At 40.4% G+C, this 25,124-nt stretch overlaps 1 protein-coding gene across 1 annotated transcript in view; it reads right to left on the bottom strand.

Moving 5' to 3' along the window:
* Nucleotides 1-25,124, bottom strand: part of LOC149173911 (uncharacterized) — a 188,972-nt gene that overhangs the window by 62,635 nt on the left and 101,213 nt on the right. The window contains exon 8 of the mRNA XM_089424779.1: nt 17,851-17,959. Coding sequence (XP_089280905.1) covers nt 17,851-17,959 — 109 coding nt within the window. The remainder of the gene's footprint in view (nt 1-17,850; nt 17,960-25,124) is intronic.

Consider the following 25,124-nt stretch of genomic DNA (forward strand, 5'->3'; position numbering starts at 1 on the left):
AACAACAGATCTAGGAAACAACAGTCGGACGCAGTTCTACCGGCTTCAGATTTGGATCACCAACGGACGCGGCCCTCAAATAGCTCTGATACCATGTAGGAATCTACAGGGTAAGTTCCTAAGAAAGAACACCAAAAGGACAACGCTCACAACCAGATCACAGATCAATACACCAGTATTTTTGACGTGGTTAAAACCCTCAAAGAGGGAAACAGTCCACGACCTGTGCCAACGTAGCTACTACAGGGAATTTATTAATCAAAGAATGAAAATTTACATAAGCTTCTCTCATGCACGGATTACTCGAACAATGACCCTCCATGCGCTTTAAATAGAACTCATGGACCAATCGGGTGTCAAGCCACGGATCAAGTGTCGGTAATACCGAGGAGAGAGTGAACTGTCGGATTGTAAGTTACAAAATGTACAACGGTAAAGAAACACACTTTACCTAACTCTATACCTAACTCTATACTAGACCAAGTTGAACTTAACTATTTCCTATGTGTCGGAATATCCTAACACATAACGCATTTAGGACAGGTGGCCACCTAATCTGCAACGGATGACGACATTGGGCCTTTCAAATCCCTGAAACAACCATTCTCTGTTTACACAGAGAGATGCGTTCAAACACAGGAAAAACCGCCAAAACACTGTTCATCCGGACTTCAAGTCTTCATAATTGTGCCCTATTCTCTTATCGAGTCCGCCTATAAGTCGCTATCGCATGTCATAATGCCCCTCTCTATGGCTTCCCTTTGTATTTCGTTTAATAAACGAAACATGGAAATACATTAAAAATGCCAAATGACGGATCTCAAATCTTATGAAATAGCGTTTAGATTTCCATCGGGTTCGGCTAATCGCATCACGCATATATATATATATATATATAGCCGCTCCTCTGTGTAGCTCTAATTGCGATCCGCCGATATTGACAATCACGATATTGCATCGCCCAGGGTCCTGCCTTTGCCTTGTGGTATCGCCGATTGCGATCCGCCGATTTCGGTGATCGCACCATCGCATCGGCCTGGGACCTTTGCCTTCGGTATACACTGCCTGCCTCCAATCCAACCGGTCGATCCGATCATCGGAGGTCACTGATCGGGGGTGCCTTCCGCCTGACTCTAAGTTCTACTCTTGGCCTCATGCGATGCGATTTTCCCTTGTAAGGGTCTTTTGCCTATTTTTGAAGGATTTTGCCTCTTTCCCAAAGAACAAAGGGGAACTTCTTTTTGTGATAACTTCTCCATCTGAAGTTCGTATTCGCCCATTCAAGTTGCGTTGGATCCAGAATGAAGAGATCTCTGCAATGAGACTATTTCTGAGAGCAGCCCGCGACTTTCATTTTCCTCTGATTTACAAAGAATTAGTGCCATTTGGCACCTTTTACCTCTGATATGAAGTCTTTTAGACTTAAAGGTTTATCCAAGATCCATTTTTGGTTCATGCTCTACCTAGAAATTGCGCAAATTTTTTGAGCAACTAGCCCAGCTCCTAGCTAGAAATGCGCATTTTCTCCCAGCAGTTGAGAAGCCTCTTGCATGTGTAGCTAAGTTGACTGGTTCCCTTCGGGACCGAGCAAAACAGACTTGCATGCATGGGCTGCTTCTCCCAAGACAACATGCAAAGGCATCCCTTGTTTCAGGGATCTATTTTTGGCAGTTGGAGGTTACATGCAAGGATCATTTCAGAAACCTCCCACCAAGTGTCGCTTTCCCTAGATTTGTGGCATGTGCGTCACAACCTCGATTTTATCAAAACTCATCAACCGGACGCTGCAGAGCTCATTCCTCACATCAACCTTGCAGCTCTGACATCCCACATCGCATCTAGGATTCGTCAGCACATTAAGCTCAGTTGTTTTGGGGTAAGCCCGCTTTCCATCACTTATGTTGCATTTCTGGCACTTTTTGTGTTTCGCTTCGTATGAACGCTGTCTGCTTGATTTCAGTGAGCGCTTGTTGTCGTTTTGATACATACTAGCTTGTATTAACACTGTTTCAGTTTTCATTAACATCTCATTACTGTCGCATGCATGAAACTGTTTTTCACGAACGGTCGTCGATTCGGCGACTCGCCTCACCCACATGCATGTTGTTCCGTTTTTTGAATCTGTCATTCACCGTTTTCATGCACGATCATTCACTTATGCTTACACTCAGTATCGCCATGCATTTGCATTCACATTCGCTTTTAGTTGCCCATCGGCGAGTTTGGGCAGCCTTGGCCCGGACTCTGCCTCACCAAGATAGCATTGCACAATCCTGAGAGGGAAGGCTCTGTCTTCCTCTCAGGAAATGCGCATTTCTGCCTAGTGGCTGTCCTCCAGTCTTGCATTGCGCAATTCTGAGGGACAGTGATTGTTGGCCCAGAAAATTACGCAATGCAGTCACTGAGCCTGCAACCATTGCCAGCTGAGATTGCACATTGTGCAATTCCAACAGTCAGCAGCCATACTAGACTGTGCATTCCGTAGTTCCAGTGGTCAGTCAGCCTCTAGCAGCCCAGACTGTGCTTCGCGCAGTCTGGGTAGTCAGTCTCCCGACCTTTGGGCGGAAATTGTGCAACCTTCACGATCAGTCACACAGGTATGTTGCAAGTCAGTTCTCAAGTTCATTTTGGTTTTCGACTGACAGATTGCTTGCCATGAGTGTTGCCATGTCTCCAGGTATCACAGGTGTTCATCTGCCTCTTAGCAATACAAGTACAATGGTTTCCCAGAGAGCAGAGTTGAAGACACTGTTTAGAGCACACTTGGGGATGCAATCGATCAAGTGTCTATGGACTTGCCTATCCACGAAGACATCAAATTGTTCGTAGACAAGGACATCAAGATATGACGGCAGCAACATCATAGCGAGCACCGTCATGAACAACAACTGAAGGCAACATACTGGATGCAATGAATGCAAGAGAGGTTGTTGACAACATGGAGGCGGAGCAAAGTTGCAATCTCACGCAGATCCACAGGTGATGAAAGAAACTTTGGAGACTCAGGCTATGAGGTGACGATGAGACATGAAAATCGTGCGAAAACAGAGAATGGAACAGATAAGGAGTTGCATGTGCTAAAACAACAACTCAAGGAAGAACATGAGTTGCACAGACAAGTGAATGAGTTGCAGCAGGAATAGGAACAACAGGGGGTGCAACATGCATTCACGGATGAAACTATGCCCATACAAGTTAAAGATCCATCCCAACAGTTGGTACGAAGCAGGCATGGTGAGCAGTGTTGTTGATCGCATGCAAGGGAATGCAGTGACATGCATGTCATTGTGTGCAAGCATGTGATCCCACCCATTCAGCACACTCACCAAGGCGAAGACAGGAAGCAAGTCTGAATGGAGCTGAACATGTAGTTGACAGTTGATGCCCATGACCACCAGCACACACTGGAAGATCAACACGGACACTATGCATCAGTGTGTTGCCGGTTCATTCGCACCCAAAATACCATGCACATGCTAGCAGACGAGACGAATGGAGGAACCATACCAATGCACTCGGATGCGACGAAGGCAAGAGTTCGTTTCAGCAAGATGTCACCATGGAGCGCATGCACACCATCACGGACGACCAAGTTTGGCATCAACTCACCATCTTCAACATCACAAGCATGTTAAAGAGTTGGCCTCACCCCAATGGACCGAGTGTCAGTGATGTCTTGCATGACTTGTTCAAGCCATTTTGTCTCACATGCGCACATGTGCATTGTAATGTAACGTCATGTCAAGGGTAAGTCAAGTGTCGATAGTTGGATGTAACCATCATAGAGTAGATGAAGAGTCATGAGGGTAGATGAACTGTCACAAAGGGGAATGTCTAGGGTCACCCCACCCTTTGCTATAAATATAACCTCATAACTCATTGTAAGGGCTTTTGGTCAGCCAAGCTTCCAATAAGACTATCTTGGAGAGAGCTTGGACAGTATTGTAACGAGCCTTGGCTTCTCCACTACACAGAGCTAGTACATGTCTTTGGAGGAGCAGGCAGTTGTGGTTGTAACGTTCCACATATTGGAACTATTGGTTGGACATGGTTGTATTGTATGACTGGAACTTACACTTTTTAATATAACAAGAGCCAACATGTTTCATGCATATGTTGTATTGTATTCTATGCTATCTAGTTTACTCTAAATGATGTATGTATTGTTTGCTTACGCATGCATGTATGGAATATTCTGTATAAGTATGTATGAATCTTTATGAAATGTGTTGTTGGTTTAACCATCACTTTGGATTGCTCGCTAACTTGCTTTCTAGCTTGTGATGCATCTTCGTTGGTGTGTTCCCTTCCAAGCCGAGTACTATTATAGGATTCCTAGGGGCGCACTCACCTCACCCTCAATGTGTTAGAACCTCTCATGCACCTTCCTTGTCTTGCCTCTGTGTGAAATCTTGGTCAAGGCATTACCGTATGAACCACTGCTGGGACTCCTACACCAAATGGTTTGAGGGCTAATTGGGACTTTTTACTGGGGAGATCCCCTGCTGTCAACACTTGTGAAGATTTTCTTCCACAAATAGCTCACATAGATTGTCCACTTTCAGGTCGCTTTCAAACTAACTATGAATGTCCTTATAGGTAGGACACTCCATGATGAAGTGTCATTTGGTTTCAGCTGCTTCCTTCTCACAGAAGACACAAGTTCTTGCTTCCCACTCTTCCTTGGGAACTACCCATCTACTTATTTCACATCTAAGATGATGGGATCTGGTCCTTAGCTGTGCTATTAAAATCTTAGCCTTTCCCTTGATTGCGACACTCAAATAGATCTTTTCATTATGCGACCATGTAGGGTTGAAATTATTGACATGTATCATTTTTTCCCCACATGGCAGTTCTAAATTTTTCAAGTACCCAATTTTTTATTTCCACTTTAGAATTAAGCACAACCCCCCAATTGATTCCCCATTTTCCCATCCATTTGTCATTTTGTTTCCTCCAAGTTTTCTTCCTATGCTTTAACTCTTCTGCCACAATCAACTTGGGCCACCGGTGTTCATCCATGCTATCTACCTTTTTTAAATACGTTAACAAACGAATGATTGCTAAAGCTTCCATAGGAAACAAACCGACCTCTGCTAGCAAGATCTCATATGGGGCAATTGATTTGACTTTAAGATTGCTGGTGATTGTGTTTTTGAATTCTTTCTACCTATCCCCATTTGTTGTCTGACATGCTACTCCCCCAAACTTCATACCCATAGAGGACAACTAGGGTAACTAACAATCCAAAAATAGTTTTCTTGGTTTTCAAGTCCCATAATTTTTCTTTCCTGCATCTATTCTGAAGAAGGTAGGAGTCTCTCCATCCCCCTTGAATCCTTTCAGTTCTACATGTCTCCCAACTAATCTTGTTGTGAAAAACAATTCCTAGGTTCTTGTACTCTTCCACTAACTCCAAGGCTTTTTCCTCAAAAATAAAGCTAACTTCTTGTTTTCTCCGCTTCAAAGAGAAGATCATGACTTTAGTTTTGCTAGTGTTTACTTGCATCCCCACCTCTTGACAAAAGAGCTCTAATGCCTTCAAATGCTCTATCAAACCCTGAGTAGATTTTGCAATTAGAGTAAGATCGTCTGCATACAAAAGCAACTTCACCACATATCCTGCTAATTGAACCCCCTCTCCGCTATCTTTGTTCACCTATTTTTCCAGCTTATCAATATATAAACCACCAAAAATCTTGGGGGAAAGAGGGCACCCCTGCTTAACCCCTATGTCACTACCAAAGCATTCAGAGAAGCCTTCCTTAGTTTTGATTTTTTGATTTTTGCACTAACTTTCATGCACAATTGCTGTGTACTCCGTTGGAATTATGAGCTCTTCCATTCTTCTCCAGAGCTTATCTCTAGGGACAGTGTCAAAAGCTTTCTTGAAGTCAACGAAGCAGCAAAAGGCCTCCTCGCTCTGGACATCCCAAATATTTTCAATGAAGTGCCTAAGAGTGATGCAATGATCAATGGTAGAGTGCCTTGGCCTAAAACCAGCTTGCCCTTTAGCTCTTTTACCCTTTTTTCTGCCCAATTGTTGATTCTGCGCTCCAAAATGCTCCCAAACAATTTTCCAAGAAGAGGGTTGACCATAATAGTGCGATAATTACCGAGATTATTGATGTCTCTACTTTTGTAAAGAGGTATGACCACGATTGTAGTCCATTCCATTGGAAAATTGCCTTGTATAACCCTGTTGAATATCCTTTTACTGATTGGAGCCAATATCTCCACACCCCACTTTAAAAATTCAGCCTGTAAACCATCCATGTCTTGAGCCTTACCACTTGCTAAATTTTTTGTACCTCGCTTGAGCTCCTCCATTGAGAATAACTCGGTTGTAGAGTTGATTATGAGGGGATTACTTTCCTCTTGATCTCTCTCATAAAGGAGCTTTGCATAATCTAACCACTGCGCAACTCAGAGTTGCGGGGGAGCGCTCCCCCGCCTCGCTCCCGCTCCCAATCTGCGGTCCGGGCGGGAGCGACTCGGGAGCGGGTCGGGAGCGATGTCGGGAGCGTTTTGCCTTTTTTGCAATTTTTTTTTTTTGTAGTAATGTTTGAAATGCAATTTTTTTTTAAAGAAACAAATAATTTTTGAGTGGGGCAGCTTAATGATCAAGTCTAGGCCCTAGTATTGATATGCTATTCATGGTAATGTTAAATTCTTAAAGTAAAAGTGACATTCTCCTTAATATTCATTTTCATCCTTTTACTTCAATTTTTAACATTACCATGAAATGACTCAGGATGTTTGAGAGTGGTTCCGGCCTCATTGGATTTCATATGGAGAAAGTAGAATTTTAGATTTCATTCAAAATCCAACAGACTTATCAATTTTTCAGGATTTCAGGGTTGGGGGATTGTAATGTTTCCATTGAATTTTGTCATGTATTAGGGTATGGAACTCGTATTTAATCAAAAGCACCAATCCCTCTATGTACCTTGATGTTAGTGACATTGGTTGTCAAACTCCTCTATCATGACCCTCCTAAAAATGTACTCATCACTCAAACAAAATCTTGACTTGACATGCTATGCTTGTTCTATCTTATGTTAATGCTTAGAGGGTGATATTAATGACAAATATCCCTATACAGATACAGAGGTAATGACAAAGATACCTCTGGATATTAATGCTTAGAGGGTGATATTAATGACAAAGACCCTGATTTTCCAACAAGACTAAAAAATTAGACATTTCTCGTGGTGGCAAGAGGCCCAAGCATAAGAAATAGATAATAGATTTACTTCTCTTTTCTAGTTTCTAGTAACTTTTATAACTATTGACTCTTTCATATTTATTATGATATTTTTTAAACAATATAAGACAATTTAAGTTTGAAGTTGGCAATTATAACTCATTAGTAATGAATTATGAATATGATGCTTCATGAAAGTTGAAAAGTTTTTTCATTTCATTTCATTTTATAACATTTCATTTCATGTTAGATATTATTTGTTGTAATGGTTACACTTAGCTTAAAAGTACAACTTTGGTGATCAATGATGATAAATGTTATATATTGAATTTTGAAAGCTTGAAACTTTATGATTGATGAATCATGAGACTCAATATGTTGTATGTTACTATGTAACTATCTTGTGGACGTGGTTGATGAAGATTATAACTTCTAGATGATTGTTGTTGTATGGTTCAATCTATGTTTTTTTATGTTTTTTATATCTAACTCATTATTCTACATGTTTTTGTTGACATATATGTATCAAAATATAAAAAATATATATATTATATAAAAAACGCTCTGGGATTCACTCCCAAACCGGGAGCTTATGAAAATGTCGCTCCCGCTCCCAAGTAACATTGGCGCAACTGATATATTATTGTCTATTTTCTTTGTCTTTTGTTGTAGCTCCTGCCAAAAACCTTTGGGGTTGTACTTTCCCAAAGTAATTAATTCCTTCCTTCTCGCAGCCACGTAGCTTTCTTTTTTTGTTTTAATCAGATTTTTATACTTCTTCAGGGTTTCACTATTTGTCTCCTTCTTAAGCGACCTTTTAGCCGCCTTGCATTCTTCATCATACCAAGGATTAGTTGGAAAAGTGTTTGAGCCCTTCTTCTTAGGCCGAGATCTTTTGCACCCCTCTAAGGATTTGTGGATTAGAGGGATCAACATACTGCTGCAAAAGCACTCTGTTCCCACGCTATCTTCTTTGACATCAGTGTTGTTTTTTGTCACCTGAAAGCTATGTCACAGGGTTCGGCGAACCTGAAGGTTCAAGTTCGAAATTCGGCGAACCTGAAAAAAAAAATTGAAATTCGTTCAGGTTCGCCGAACCTGAAATTCGAACCTCAAGTCGAACCTGAACGAACTCGAACCTAAACGAACCTCAACGAACCTGAATGAACCTAAACGAACCTGAACGAACCTGAAGGCGAATTTTAATGAATTTTTTAAGGTTTGATTTTTTTAATGATGCACTGAGAACTTCATTATGACGGCCATGATAGCTGTTTTATCCTACCTTCATCACTGTACTCTAGACCATCATGTTGACTGTGATCATGCGAGAGTGTATTCCATGACTGCAGGATCATTGTGATCTTTCTTACACCGAGACAGTGAGATCATGTAAAGATAGTGAGGGATCCGAAGATCTTTCCATTACATATATATATACATTGACTGTTAAGAAATAGGTCCACCGAGATGAGATACTATTCCTCACTATACTGAGGTCCTTACTGTCTCATTTATAACGAGACTGTAATGGTTATTGTGGCTCTTTGTTATGCAGGGATTGTATCCTCCGAGAATGATCATTTCTACGGCTTTGTTATTGTGCCACAATTGTAGTATATATATATATATATATATGTGTGTGTGTGTGTGATTGAGACAACATCTAACATCAACCTTATTAGGCCGGGAGAGAGGTTCTATCACTGTTGTTCTTTGTCTAGAGTCTAGACTTCTACAAGAGTATCACCGAGGCGTTGATGCCAAGACTGCTATGCGAGATCCATTGACACTGTGCCTTTGTCCTAGATCTTTGTTACTCCATTCAGCTGAGATCCTCACAGGCATGTCGAGATCACTAGCTGTGCAATTGTGCTATGTCTAGGTAGATTTGTATGCTAAAACAGATGTGCCTAGAATGTCTAATCCTTCAATCTTTGCAACATCCATTATACAAGGTTATTCTTGCTCCATTAGACCGAGGTCATCTATATATATATATATATATATATATTTTGAAAAATATGTATAGTCGAACCTAATGCCGAACCTCATTCGAACCTGATCGGAAAATTCGAATTCGAATCGAACTTAATCGTTGTCGAACTCGAATTCGAACTCGAACCATGTGACATAGCCTGAAAGTGTTGTTTCAGGGTCGCAGCAAAGAGCTCTTGATTTTCCTGGTTCATGATGATTCTTCCACTTGCATGTGCTTCCTTTTGAGATTGATGGGTCTGCACTTCTGGTAGCTCACTTGTGTTCATGCCCAACTTAATAAGTAGAGGTGAATGGTCTGAATTCATCTCAATGGGACAATCCCCAATCTTGAAATCCGACAAATTGCAAATCAAGCTCTGGGAGCATATCACATAATCCACCACACTTTGACCATTGTAAGTTTTACATGTGATGCCACCAGATCTTGGCCAAGATTTCATGCCATTGCAAATAACCATGTCATAGAGGCTACACAAGCCTAACAACTCGATGCCAAAGTGGGACACACTCCCATTCCCATCCTGAGAGGTCCTTGTCCACTCGTGATCCTCAATCTCCTCTAACCAAAGAAGGTTGTTGTCCATATTCTCAACACTTCCCAATTGAATAGATTGATTGTTTGTTGTCCTAGCATTAAATTCCCCAATTAACATTATATCTCCTAACATCCTAAAGACAAAGATATCTCTTTTCAAAGCACCAAGAGGCTCTTTGCTATCTAAATTTGTCTTCTTGTAAAACTTTGAATTTTTTGGGGTAAAGTAACATGCAACCAACCTGAATGATACTTTGTTGTTAGTTATACTCAACCATATAAATTGCTTATTTGGATCTTCTTTTTCCACTTTTACTATTCTGCCCCACGATTCTCTTATTAAAACCGTGATCCCTGTGTGTCCTTTACCAGTTCTTGTTACTTCATTCCATACTGAGACTTTATTGAAACATTCATATTCTAGAACCTTACAGCCCTCATGCTCATGGGTTTCTAAAAGGATAATGATGTCTTTCCCTTCTGCTATGGGCCCCAAACCCGGTCCTCTCCTCCATGGGAAACCTCTATAGTTCCAACTTACCATGCTTAGATATTCCCGGGGGGGCCCGAATCCCTATTAAACGTTCGCTGATTAGGGATTTCCCATTCTTCAGCCACACCCACTTTCCTCCTCCTCTTGTTGCTTTCACCTTCTCCCATTCCTTCCTTCGATCTTCTTGTTGGTCCCATGTCAAGTCATCATCTAGATAAATGCGAGTGCCTCTAAGTAGCCCCCTATTTTTTAGGATAGCTATTTTGTCTTCTTTGCTTCTTAAAGTAACTCTCACATGTCTATTCCTTCTGCTTTCTGCTTTCCTACCTATCCTATTTGCTTGTTGAATATAACCTGTCCATTTCAATTCATCCTTGAGAAAATCCTTTATTAAAATATTTGTTCTCTCTTTCTCTCTGTAATCCTTCAAACCTTTGATGATGAAATTTGTGGCCTTGTCTTGTCTATCTTTTTCTTCTCTTATTTGTCTCTTGATTTGTCTCTCTATGGTTTCTTTTTGCTCAACCGATGGTTCCTTTACTATTTGAGGCCAAGATTTAACCTCTAACATTTGTTGTCTTATTTTATTTTCTTTCATTTTCCCGTTTGAAATTGTTGACTCAGGCTCTTCCATCTGAATTTCTTTGTTAGTTGTCTTTGTCCCTGTGTCTTTCTCCTCTACCACTTTCGCTTGCTCTAATTCTTGTTTCAATGTGACCAATTCTTGTTGCCCTCTTTCCATACTATTTTGTAAGTTTATTACCTGCTCTTTGAGGATATCATTTTCCTTCTCAAGTTTTTGACTAGCCTTCGAGATTTATTTTAACTTAAGATCATTGAATTGCCCTTTTAGCTCAATGAATTCAATTCTTTTTTTCATGTTCATGAGTTCGCATACATAAAGCTTAGATGACCATAACAACGGAGTGGTTGTGGGGTTGTATGTGTCCATGTTTCTTTCTTCTTTATTTGCTGGTGTAACTTTGATTTCACCTTGCATTGGACTAGACCCCTCCTGTGTCGATAAGATAGCCTTGTTTTTATTGTTGACCACCCTCAGCCCTGCCTGTTCCTCTACTAATAACTGTAACTTGGTTGTAACACTTGCATTACTTTTAGCTGATTTCGGTAGGATCCAAGTGAATTTTTTTCTTTGTGATTGTCTCATCATTTTGGCCTTTCTGTGCCTTAAAATCCCCTTGTATTGCTTCTCATTCACAAAAATCAACTTTTCCTTTGTGTCGAATGCATTGGCTTGATGTACCCTAAGCAAAAGGGGGCTCCAAGCCCCGCTTACATTCTTAGTAAGATTGCTGGGGTAGGGCTCCCTATCTCCTCCTAAGATTCAAACAGCATGGTTCTAGGGTGTGCACCAACCCTCTGTGAAAATTTGGAAGCCCCAAATTTCTACTGCAACAACTGATTAAGTTCCTTCTATTTTTTAATTAATGAAAAAACTATTTACTGCTTCCTACAACAAATATCCCAACTAATACACTGCAACCTTCACCAATTAAAATTATATGCGGAAACAAGAAACTGAGCAAGAAAGAAATACACAACACATTACACCATTATTTTTGGACAAATGGCTGTGGAAAAACCCGATGCGTGAAAACCGGTGCAACAACTAAGGGTTTGTATTATTAAGCAGAAGTTTTCTGAATACAATCTTTTTGATGCCTAGCTGGCTATCCAATATAGAGAATATGACTAACAGAGAGACAAGTGAGATATACTCACATTATCACTGGTGATCCTGACTGATCCACCCACAAAATTGCTAGTCCCTTGCTGCCTCTGCGCATTCACTGTGTAGGCCCTACGTCACAACTTTTTGGGATTGCATCACTCTTTCTGCAGATCGATTTGCCTCTGAGACTTCAACTTTTGCCCTCTCGGTCTCACACCCCGGCTTCTGGCTCCAGAACGCGACTTCTCCAATAAAACACAGATCTCCCCTCCGGCTCTGCGTTGCTTCTGCATCAGCCTACGCTGCCCAGCTTGGCCTCTACGTTGCCTCTTTTGAATCTCTTTCGGCCTCCTCTGTGATGTATTCCTGGATCAGGAAACTCTCCAACCAAAACTATCCTTGCCCCTCACTACAAGGAATCACTTTGATCTTCTCTCTAGCAACTGCTGCACTGCCCTCTCTAAGAAATTCAATCTCTTGATCTCTCACTGATGTGATTTCCAAATGCCCACCAAGACTCCTTTTATAATCCTTCAGTTGAGAACCAATGACCCATATTAGATTCTAATCAATGGCTCAAATGATCTTGATCCTCGTCTTCTTCTAGAAGTTTCACCCACAGTTTGATTAATATCCTTTAATTATTTTAATTTCCTAAGTTTAGACTTAGGCACCCATTAAAAATAATTAATTATTTTAATAAAACTGTCTTCGGGTGGAATTTCCCAAAACGATTTCTAGGTATTGTGGAATACATGTGTCCAAGCCTCCCTGCAAATTTTGAGACTTAGAGCACATCCGATGCTACTAGAGATCAACACTCCCTGTTAGCGAGGAATGTGCTCTAATAATGCAACCTGTTGAAGCATCACCCTTCTCTGTAACATCTCCCTCTGCATTGCTGATGTCTGACATCACTGCCCACCAACTAGTGTGCAAATGCTGCATCTATACTGCTGCTGACATTGCCACTGCCATCACTGCATCTGTACTGCAACCCTCATAATTTTAGCATCTGTGTTGCTGCTGGCACTCCCACTGCCAATACTGCATCTGCATTGAAACCTTCTCCAATTGTTGCTGCTACTGCATCAACAACGGAAAAGCATCCAAAATTACTGAACAGGTGTTCAACATGATGCATCTGTTGCTAGAGTTCTGATTGCTGCTAGTCTCTGCGCTGACCCTCTGAAGCCTCTGCGTTGCTGCTGACTCTGCATTGTGCCAACTGCACTGTTGCCAACTCTCCTCTGCGTTGCTCAGTCTCTGGCGCTCCTAGCCGCTACAACTGTCACTTCGACACTCCTTTGCATTAACTAATCCTGGTCCATCCTGCTACTTTTGATCTGGTCTCCGTAGCAAGGTATTGATCTAAGAGGTGGACTCAAGGATCCCGCCCATCTACAGTTCTAGATCACCCCACCTCTCCCCTAGAGGTATCTCGGCAACCATGGCAAACTCTTCCTCGATCTTTGCGGATGCAACCTTCACATCATGTTTCCCATCCTTCTCCTTCTTCTTGAGAGGGCACTATGTAGCATAGTGACCAAGTTCACCACACCGGACGCACTTGATCTTCGAAACATCTTTCTTTTTCTTCCGATGCTCTTGTTGCCCCTTAGATGCAAGCGTCGCATTTTCTTCTTCCTTTGGTTTCATCCCACTGTTGCTGCTGCTACTATCAAGTTTGCACTTGACTAAGTCTCTCCTCATCTCTTCGTGCTAAAGAGCGGCCCACATTCCTTCCCAATCTGACAATCTCTCTGCCCAGGATACTTTGGACAAACACTTGCCATTCTTCTGAGATTGAATTCAGGGCCAGCCTCACCATCTCAGTAGGTTGAGGTGTTGACCCCATAGCTTCCAACGAGTCTCGGATCTCCTAAAGCTTCGTTAGGAACAGATCAATGTGTTCCCCCTTTTGCATCTGCGTGGATCTCATCTTCTGTTCCAAGTACATTTCCGCTGCTCGGAAGATCCTTCATATAATGTGGTCAATGCTTCCCACATCTGTCGGGCAGTATCCTTGTCGACAATGTGACACACTACGTGATCTCTCACTCCGTCGAGGATCAATCGTTTGGACTTCACCATTTTAGCGTTATACTTCTTGAGCGGATCTGGATCCGCGGGTACAACTACCACATTGTCGACATAGGTTTTGAGATCATGCTCATCCAGAAGGCATGAGATCCTTGCCTTCCAGATCACATAGTTGGATGCACCCTCCAACCGATCTTGATCTTGCAACCCATTAGCTGCCATCTCTGCCAACGAAATGTCGAATTGCCTCCTCTCTCCTTTGCGCTGCTGCTGGGCTGACCTACACACTCCCTGTTGGAGTTAGTAGATTTGCTGCTGCTCAACAAATGAGAATTCAAACTTCTTGGTTTGAAGTCCTCTGAGGAAGAATTCCCTCAACAATGTCTCTCTTCTTCCGTCTAACGTTTTTCTGCCCCAGTAACTACTACAGAAAACTGCGTCACACCAGAAACCTCCTCTTCCCTGAAGCTTCTGCGTTGCTCCCTCTGACATTGGCAAACTTCGATCTGGAAGTCTTACCTCTCTGTTGAGTCACTCAGAGAGAGACTTTCCTCGAAAATTTTGCCCTCCTGGCTTGGACTGCGTAATCCCTTCGGGGATTCGATTTGTTGCCTACACAACACTTCGACCCTCCTCTTCAGCACTGGGCTCTTCTGACTCTGCTCTCTTGCTTTACCTACAACTCTGATACCATGTGAAAATTTGGAAGCCCCAAATTTCTATTGCAACAACTGATTAAGTTCCTTTTATTTGTTAATTACTGAACAAATTATTTACTGCTTCGTATAGAAAATACCACAACTAATACACTGCAGTCTTCACCAATTAAAATTATATGCGAAAACAAGAAAATAAGCAAGAAAGAAATACACAACACATTACACCGTTATTTTTGGGCAAATGTCCCTGAAAAAACCCAACGAGGGAAAATCGGTGTAGCAGCTAAGGGTTTGTATTATTAAGCAGAAGTTTTCTGAATACAATCTTTGGATGCCTTGCTAGCTATCCAATACAGAGAATATGATTGACAGAGAGATGAGTGAGATATACCTCACACTATCACTGGTGATCTTGACTGATCTAGCCATAGAATAGCTAGTCCCTCACTGCCTCTGCGCAGTCACTGCGTAGGCCCTGCGTCACAGCTTCTGGTGACTACATCACTCCTGCAGATCGATTTGCCTTTGAGACTTCGACTTTTGCCCTCTCGGTCTCACACCTCGGCTTCTGGGTCCAAAACGCGACTTCTCCAACAAAATACAGATCTCCCCTCCGGCTCTGCGCTGCTTCTGCGTCAGCCTACGCTGCCTCTTTTGAATCTCGCTCGGCCTCCTCTGTGATGTATTCCTGGATCAGGAAACTCTCCAACCAGAACTATCCTTGCCCCTCACTACAAGGAATCACTTCGATCTTCTCTCTAGCAATTGTTGCACTGCCCTCTCTGAGAAATTCGATCTCTTGATCTCTCATTGATGTGATTTCCAAATGCCCATCCAACCTCCTCTTATAATCCTTCAGTTGAGAACCAATGGCCTAGATTAGATTCTAATCAATGTCTCAGATCCACTTGATCCTCGTCTTCTTCTAGAAGTTTCACCCACAGTTTGATTAATACCCTTTAATTATTTTAATTTCCTAAGTTTAGACTTAGGCACCCATTAAAAATAATTAATTATTTTAATAAAACTGTCTCGGGATGGAATTTCCTGCAACGATTTCTGGGTATTGTGAAATACATGTATCCAAGCCTCCTTGCAAATTTTGAGGCTCGGAGCACATCCGATGCTACCAAAAATCAACACCCTCCTCTGACAACGCCCTTAAAATGAAACCCAATATTTGCATTTGGAATTTGTTTACTTTTTCCCAATTGTTTGATATAACTTTCCCTACCTCTGAGATTCCTGGATGTTTGTTTTCCACCAAAACCAATGTTTTTTCTGCACTGGGCCCCTATCTCCATACTAAAATGCTTTTACCTTTACACTTTTCTTATTAACAAAAGTTTAATGGGCTCGATTTTATAGGGCTCTAGATTGAAGATTTGAAATGAAGACCAAAAGCACACAGAAAGTAATATGTAAATGAGGGAAATGTGTGTCCAACCTGTCCCTTCAGTTGAAGATAAAATGAAACTGTGGAGCTAACCAGCTCTCTCACTCTCAAAGCACCTTCACAACACTCTCTTGCAGCTCGCCCTCCCAGCACTCTCTAGCAGCCTACCCTCACAACACTCTCACGCCGTGCCTCACAACTTCCTCACAGCGCCTCCCTCATGACCCTCTCCCATTGCCTCCCTCAGCTCCTTCCTCACAGCGTCTGTATACACAGCGCCTCCCTCACAACACTCTCACAGTGCCTTCCTCACAATGCCTCCCTTACTACGCAACTCTCATTCCCCTCACTACGTAGCTCATTCCCCCTAACTACACAACTTATTCATTCCCCCCACAACACCCTTATTCCCCTCACAACGCCTCACAACACTCTCCCTCACTATGCAACTCTCATTCCCCTTACTACGCAGCTCATTCCCCTCACTATGCAGTTCTCACTCCCCTCACAGCAGCTCTCACAGCCTTTGGAATGGATGCACACACAACACTCTTGAATGGATGCACAACAACTCTCTAGAATGGACACACGAACAACAACTCTCACCCTCACAACACTCGCACAACAACTCTCGCCCGCACAACAACTCTTGCCCCTAGCACTCGCACAGCAACAACACTCACACAACATTAGCACTTGCACCACAGCTCTCACCCTCACAACCTCTGGAATAGATGTCTCCTGAATGATGAGCCGCGTGGTTGCCTCAAGTTGATCCATGAAGCACCATGGGGGTCTCCTTGTATGACCCACTTATGACAAGAAATGTGCCTCCTATATGATTCATGATTTTCATTAGGGAAGATGGGGCCCTTTAGGTCTTTCTTTGGAAACTAATTCACCTTTGGGAAGAATAGTTCCAAGGTTGGCAAGTTCATCATTTACTAAATTGTTTCCTCTTGAGATATGGAAGTACTACTTTTTGGGATGAGACAAAGCATGTTAAATACTTTCTTGATTATCTGAACAAGTTTGAGATCGATAGGAAATATCTATTTAAAATCCTAAAAAGAATAATTTGTGAATCCCCAATCACTATGATATCTTGGATATTTAAATTCACTACTTATTTATTCCTTGGTAGAGAGCTTAGGCCTCAGCTACATTGTGTGTCACCTTGCCCATTCTTGATTTCTAGATTATTGTCAGGGTGAATAATCACCCCCTGCCACCCTTGATGAAGTTCCATATCATGGTAGGGTAAGAGAAAAAAGATTACAACATATCTAGATTATAGAAAAAGTAAAATTGTAAGTTTATAACTGTACAATTTTATATTATTTAGTGAATATTTTTTATGCATAAAATTAGAAATCTAAAATAAGAATATAAAAAATGAAATTTATGTTATTTCGTGAAGATTTCAATAATTTTTTTAATACAAATGTAACTACTACAAACTCAGTTGAAAAATAGCAAATGGCAAACCAATAATTAATATTTACCTTGTTTATGAAACTAAACCATTTCATATAATTTTTGAATGATTAGAATGTGTTCGAATGGTTTCGAAACCGTTGAATTATTCTTTCGTCTTGTATGCTATCACTAAAATAATAAATATTCTATGTTTGTATATTTCAGCAGAAAGGGAAGGAAGCACAAACTCCATAATTAATTGCATCGTATTATATATGAATTTATAAAGATAAGTCTAGAACAAAGAGATTTTTCATTCTATCAAAAGAAGCTTAAAATTTTTGATAAATAATATTCTTATCTTTTGTCACTTGGAAATAATTTCTTTTGCTGAATCATACCGTATGGATTTTGAGACCAATCTTTTATTGCTGAGTAGAATTTTTGAGGGGGTATATGACGTTGCATTTTAGCCAAGTACAAATTACCGAGCCATGAAAGTTCAAGTACCTGCAACAAAGAAAGAAATATAAAACAATTTCCATGTAAGGTGAATATTTATGTCAACGATATGCAAGTTGATAACCAAAACCTGTAAGGTGTAGGGTATGCAAAAATGCGAATATCGAGCATGAATCTACTTGTATAAAGAGAAGGCAATGCATACAATCACTCTATATCCTTTTTTAGGTTCAAATTAAAATCTCAGAGATATTGTGAAATTTGGTTCGTTTGTGTTTACAATCCTTTTTTCACAATTATACAATATTCATGTGTGCGAATAATAAGTAGCATCTGTAAATTAAATGATCTTTTAGACCATAAATGCAAATAATCTTATTCAAAACAGAAAGATTAGTACCCATCATATTTACTTTCATCCTTTATATAACAATTATAGGTAAAGCTATTAAAATTTAGCACCATATTTAATTATAGAAATCAGTATCAAATATAAAAAGTTTACATTATCTTTGATCTCCACTTAAGGTTTGTTTTATGGCTTAGAAGGCGGAGAACTTGCAATCAATCTAACTTGAATTCTAGGGAAATGTGGATGACAGTAATCGGCATAGGTGTTATAGAAATAGGATACATGGCTTTAAGTCGAGTTGAAATGTTTGGTATGATAAAATAATATATAAATGCTTTTATTTCATAGGTCAATTCTTGAAATTCATATTTTTCTTTTTTTCCTTTTTATTTGTTTGTGTGTATTTATATAAATTATACCTGTATAATAGGTTAAATATTAATGGTTGTTTCCTGCTTTGATTTATCAGTAGTGAAACATTTCAGGTTTAGTAGTTTTCATTCATAAATAATTTGTTACACCATATATTGTATGGTGTGTAAAAGGACTATTTTATGACACTATATTGTATGGTGTAAAAGATTGTTTTATGACACCTTGTACGATGACACTTGTGCACTTTTTATGTACCAATTGTATATCTAAGGGCATTGTCATATTGCATATGTTATTTTGGTATTAACTTTATGGTTTACTTGAGCCTTGGCTAACCAATTAAGATGACTTGGTAGTATCATTTATCATGATCTTTTACTCATTCAACTTATCAGATTAATTGGTCACGTTTTTACCATTGGTGGAGGTTGTTTTAGCATCACATCATGTATATTCATTTTGTTACAAGTTCTACTTCCATGGTTCATTATTGGTGGAGAGATCACTTATTACATTTCTCTTGTGCTCATGATGTCCCTGTCATTACTCTCACTTGGTCATTGCATGGTGGTTTCAAGTCCTATTCCTAGTTGTTGTGTTCTATAGCTTACGTACTGCATTATTAACCTATTGTATTAGTGGGCTTGAAACCTTAATTGAAGTCTCATTTCCTAATTTGCAATTTTTTTTTAAAAGAAAGAAAAAGAAAAAAATAAGAAAAGCAAAAGATACTAGGGAATTTAACATAATATTCATGAGAAACACAATTTGAAGGAAGTGTTCCCTTTTGGCACACATGTTGATGCAATCAAATATTAAAACACAATATTTGATGGTGGTTTCCTTCATAAAATGGATTGGGGTTATTTAAATTCACACTCGCATGTGCCACTCTTTGTTTACTATCAATTACCCTTGGCACATAGGTTGGGGAGATGGTTAAGCTTGCACCTTTTTTGAGGGTTAGTTATGCATGCATCTTGCCTATTTGTCCATTTTCACATTTATTCAACCATTTTTCCACTCGCTTATTAACTCCAGCGTCTTGGCACTCTCTCCTAGGTGGTGCACTTTGCTAGAAGGTTCATCTACACCTTTGAGTAAGCCATGTTCATGTCATATTTTCACTTTGATGATGGATATTTGACTTGGGACTAGTGCACTCTTCCGGTTTTGGTAGATTCTTCACCAATGTTCCATCGAGTTTCCAGGATCAGGGGACACACAAACAAAGAGACGCACATGGGGGACGTGTGGGACCACCCCCAAATTTTAGGGAAATTTGGGGGGGGGGTGGGGAGATGTCGATGTATGTGTGTGTATATATATAAACATGATTCATATTCAAATTCAATAATGAAATATATTGATTCATACGTTATCAATTATTCAATGAAAAAGAATAGTAAAATGTTGTGTACATTTATTTAAATTCATAATTCATTATTCTAGAATCTAATTAGTACTAAGTAAAATAGTACATACTAAAGTTTGAAAACTGAAATAGTAAATTAAAATTACTCAAACTCAAAAATAGTGAAGAGTGATGAGTCAAAGACTCAACTTGAGGCCATTAGTATCTTGAGTCAAGACTCAAAAGTTAAAATTGAAATGAACATTGGACAATGAACCAATATTATCAGAACCATATCCATGATCAAATTGGTTGACCTAAAATTGGGAATTGGAAAAAGGCTAGACCAAAAAACTAGTCAACCAAGAAAAGACACAAATAGTCAAATTTTGAAAAAATTACATAAAAATTCATGTGCATCCATATGTATCCAAACCATTATATACAAATATGCAATATTTCACACACACACACACATATATAGATATATCAAGTAAATGTTCATATAACCCGAATAACATCGAGTGTGATCCATCTTTGAACAAAAAATACACCAACAAAGAGGGTCTATATGGCCTCTATAGTCCAAAAGAAACATGTCACAACAAATACCTACATATCATTAAAATCATTACTTATATTGGGATCCTCATCATCAATATCACTCTCTAAGCATTCAAATAAGATAGAAAAAACTTAACATGTTAAATTGGGATATTGTTTGAGTAATGGGTACATTTTTACTTGGGTCATGACAAAGAAGTTCAACAATCAATGTCACAACATTGAGGTACATAGAGGGCTTAATGCTCTTGATGAAATGCTAGTTCAATACTCTGATACATGATAGAATCCAATGAAAATGTTGAGATGCCCCTAGTTTTGAAATCTTGAAAATGTAAAGTCTGTTGGACTTTGAGTGGGAGCTAAAATTCTACTTTTTCCATTTGAAATACAATGAAGTTGGAACCACTCTCAAACATTTTGAAACATCTAATGGTAGTGTTAAAAATTTAAGTACCAGTTTTACTTTAAGAATTTAACATTACCATTAATTACATAGCATTAATAGAGCCCTAGTTGATTTTCCCAGTATTTTCTCTCAATGAGAATTGCCAGTTTGGTGACTCTATTTCTGTACCCAAAATTTCATTGTTGCTTAATAATAAAACCCTCAACTGCTGCATCGATTTTCCCACATTGGGTTTTTTCGAAGACAATTGTCCAAAAGTAATTGTGTCAAATTTTTATGTCTGTATGCTAATATTTCTCAGTTTCTATTATTTGCTTCCGCGATATTTTATTTGGTGAAGAAATTGTAGTGTGAATATTTTGTTATTTTGCCATAAACAAAATAAACTGCATAATTAATTTATTAGTTAGAAAAAATATTTCCAATTGCTGCATTTCAAGGAATTTTCATAGGCCCCTCCAATATTCTATGGTTGCACATTATCTATTGGCTTATGCTCTTCGTGTTAATAGTGTACCTAGATGGCCCTCATTTATTCTCATAACCTAAAAGATCTACTTGGATTGTTCATGGCACACCATGATGCCTTGCTCGTGTCTTCTGTTGAGATTGCAACAAGATGATGGAGCTTAGTGAAAAGAGTTGCCTTCACTAAGTGGGCCCGCAGGCAAATTATGGCACAAGTTCTATTTTTGGATCACAGCAGGAGTGACCACAGCAGGGATGATCACAGCAGGAGTGATCAAAGTCTATTTTTAGACTGGCTGTCAAAAATAGAAAAGTCAAATATTATTGTCTCATAATAATATTTGGACTATAAACTTGATCTTATTCTCTTGGAGCACTTCAGTTTGAGCTACAGATGTGGCACATACAGCTGTCAGAAGGAAGTATGCTTTCTTTGTGGGTCAGTTGAGTTGTTGCATGCATGACTTCAGTTAGAACTCAATCACTTGAGTTTGGTGGAGTTGATTGTGGAGTTGATGGAGTTGTGTTCAGTTTGACTTGGTTAAACTAGTTGTAATTAGTCTAACTGCAAATAGACTAATGATGAGTTGTTAAACTAATTATTAACTCATAATGCAACTATAGAATACATCAGTTAACTCAGTTGCATGTCAGTGCATGTTCAGTTCAACAGGGACAGGTGTTAGAGGATCAGATTGCTATCAGTGGTGACTATAGTTGTGCATGAGAATTTGCACAATCAAGGGATTGAGTATGCCAATGAGTATTGCACAGTGATTGCTCAGTATTATAGCCTCTGCTCACGTCTTTCACAGTGTGAGTGATTCTTTGGAGGTAAATACAAGTTTGGTTAATCCATTCTCATTCATTCTTGAGCAAGTATTGAGCAGTGGAGGCAAGCAAGTAGTGGAATAGATTTGGAGATCAGGTCTGAGCTGTATTGTGTGTAACAGGTGGAGCTGGTACTGGATTGCTTGTGATAAGCATTGTACTTTGTAATGTTACATGTTCTCAATCATTAATATACAGATAGTGTGGGGTTTTCAGCTGTAAGCTTTCCCCGGGTTACATACTGTGTTAATGTGTGAATGCTCTTGATGTTTTATTGTTATTGATGCTACTATATTGATGATCAACGTAGAGGAGCTTATCTATTGTGTATGTATTCCGCAATAGTACATGATCAGGATAATCTCCATTGAATATGTGTTAAATTATTCAAAATTTCTACATGGTATCAGAGCAGTTGAACATGAGATCTACTATTCAGGAAGTGTTTACATTCTATTTCTTCAGGCAGAGTCTGTAATCGGGCCAGGTAGCCTCTGGATTCATCCTTCTTTTGGAAGGTGAGATATCCGGTGAATGCCCATACAGTCGATCTCTGTATGAGAAATATTTTGTTCTCACGAATTTTAGATCAGAAGCGGTTGAGTTTGAGCTGGTGGAAATCAAATTTGCAGCAGTGTTGTTGAAATGTCTTTCAACGGATTGCAAATGTTATTCCAAAGCAAGAGCGACCTGGCGCTCAAGGATAAACTCAGAAACAATAAGTGTGAGAATGGATCTTCATCAAAGGTATCTGATGAAGAGAATTGCGCTTTGGCTGCCAAAGCAGAGAAAGGGAAGAGCAAGAAAGCTTCTCAGTCTGGTGCGAAAGGCAAGAAGCAGGACATGTCCAAGGTGAAGTGTTTTCACTGTCACCAGCACAGACACTATGCCACTAATTGTCCGCAGAAGAAGAAGAACAAGCAGGCTGCTGGATCGGCAGCAGGAGAGGCTCTAGCCTCGCAGTTTGAGCTTGATTTTTCATTGATCGCATGCTTGGTCTCAAGTGTGATGGGATCGGTGTGGTTCTTGGACAGTGGTGCGTCTTTTCACATGACGGGAGATAGAGATTTGTTTTCTGATCTGGAAGACAAAGATCTTGGAGTGCACATCGAGATGGGCGATGATGGTAGATACAATGCGACCGGTATCGGTACCATTTCCTTTGAGAGGGAGTCTGGTAAACCCTTCGTATTAAAGGAAGTCATGCATGTTCCAGGATTGAAAAAGAATCTTATCTCTGTGGCGATGTTAGAAGACAAGGGGTATGATGTTGTTTTCAGCAAGGGAAAAGCTTTCCTGCGCAACAAGACAACCAATGAGACCTGGAAGATAGGGGTTCGAGTGAGGAACCTTTATCAGTTGCATGTAGATGGATGCGCAACAATGGTAGGCAAGGCAGAAGGATTGGTGAGCCGGGATGATGGCGAGTTGTGGCACAGGAGATTGGGTCACCTTCACCATGGAGCCTTGAAGATACTACAGCAGATCACTACAGGGCTTCCTAAAGGCACTCTTGCGTAGTCAGATCAGTGCAAGGGGTGTACTTTGGGGAATTTTGTGAAAGCCACCTTTCACGAGAAGGATAGTCGCGCCACGACGATCCTTGAGAGAATTCACACGACGTGTGTGGACCTTTCTCAGTTGCTTCGACAGCAAAACACAGGTATTATGTGATTTTTGTTGATGATTTCTCTTGTAAGTGCTGGATCTTCTTCATGCAGAACAAGAGCGAGACATATTCAAAGTTCTGTGCATTCAAAGCACTGGTCGAGAAGGAGTCGGGGAAGAAGGTGAAGGCTCTTAGTAGCGATAATGGTGGTGAATACATCTCGGGCGAGTTCAAGGATTTCTGCAAGGCAGAAGGGATTCGAAGAGAGCTCATAGCTCCCCATAACCCACAGCAGAACAGGGTAGCTGAGAGGAAGAACAGAACGATTGTGGTTGCTGCACGGGCAATGTTGCATGATCAGGGCCTACCCCTTCACTTGTGGGTGGAAGCATGCAATACAACAATCTATGTGCAGAACCATTGTCCTCATAGGATACTTGGCATGAGTACACCCGAGGAGGCTTATTCTAGTAAGAAGCCTGATCTTTCTCATTTGAGGATTTTTGGTGCTAACGTTTACATGCATGTGACGAAGGATGCCAGGAAGAAGTTGGAGCCGACCGCAAAGGTTGGGATATTTGTGGGGTACACTGATACGCCCCACAACTATCGTGTGTATTTGCCAGACAGTGGTAAAACTGTTGTGCGACGGGATATAAATTTTCAGGAGGAGAAAGCCATGAAATGTTCGCTTGAGAGGGAGCTACACTTGCATGCAGATGAGGAGCTATTAGTTCCTAAGGATGAGCTTCAGGACGTGGATCAGCCACAGGACGAGGTTCATGGAGTGGAAGAGACCACTCATGCAGCACCAACCATCAGAGGGCGAAAGCGCTTGACAGAAGCTGAGCGACTGGCTCAAGATGCAGAGAAAGTTGTAGGACCACCTACAGCCCAACGCAAGCAGAGACAGTCACCTGACCGGTACACTGGATACATGGCTCTTATGAGCAAGTGTGTTGTGACTGAGCCATCCTCTTTCGAGGAAGTTGTGGAAGATCCCGCATGGGTAGACGCCATGGTGGAAGAGTATGATTCTATTGTCAAAAATAGTGCATGGGAGATTGTTCCTAGACCGGAAGGGAAATCAGTGGTGGGTTCGAGATGGATCTACAAAGTTAAGCAGGCAGCTGACAGGAGTGTGGAGAAGTACAAGGCAAGATTTGTTGCCCGCGACTTTTCACAGATAGAGGGGATCGATTATGAGGAGACCTTTGCACTTGTCGCAAGGTATTCTTCCATACGGACGAT

The sequence above is a fragment of the Pinus tabuliformis genome, chromosome 4_2 (genome assembly GCF_031772625.1).
Source record: "Pinus tabuliformis cultivar Carrire ecotype Pingquan chromosome 4_2, CPIR1, whole genome shotgun sequence".
NCBI classification, from domain to species: domain Eukaryota; kingdom Viridiplantae; phylum Streptophyta; class Pinopsida; order Pinales; family Pinaceae; genus Pinus; species Pinus tabuliformis.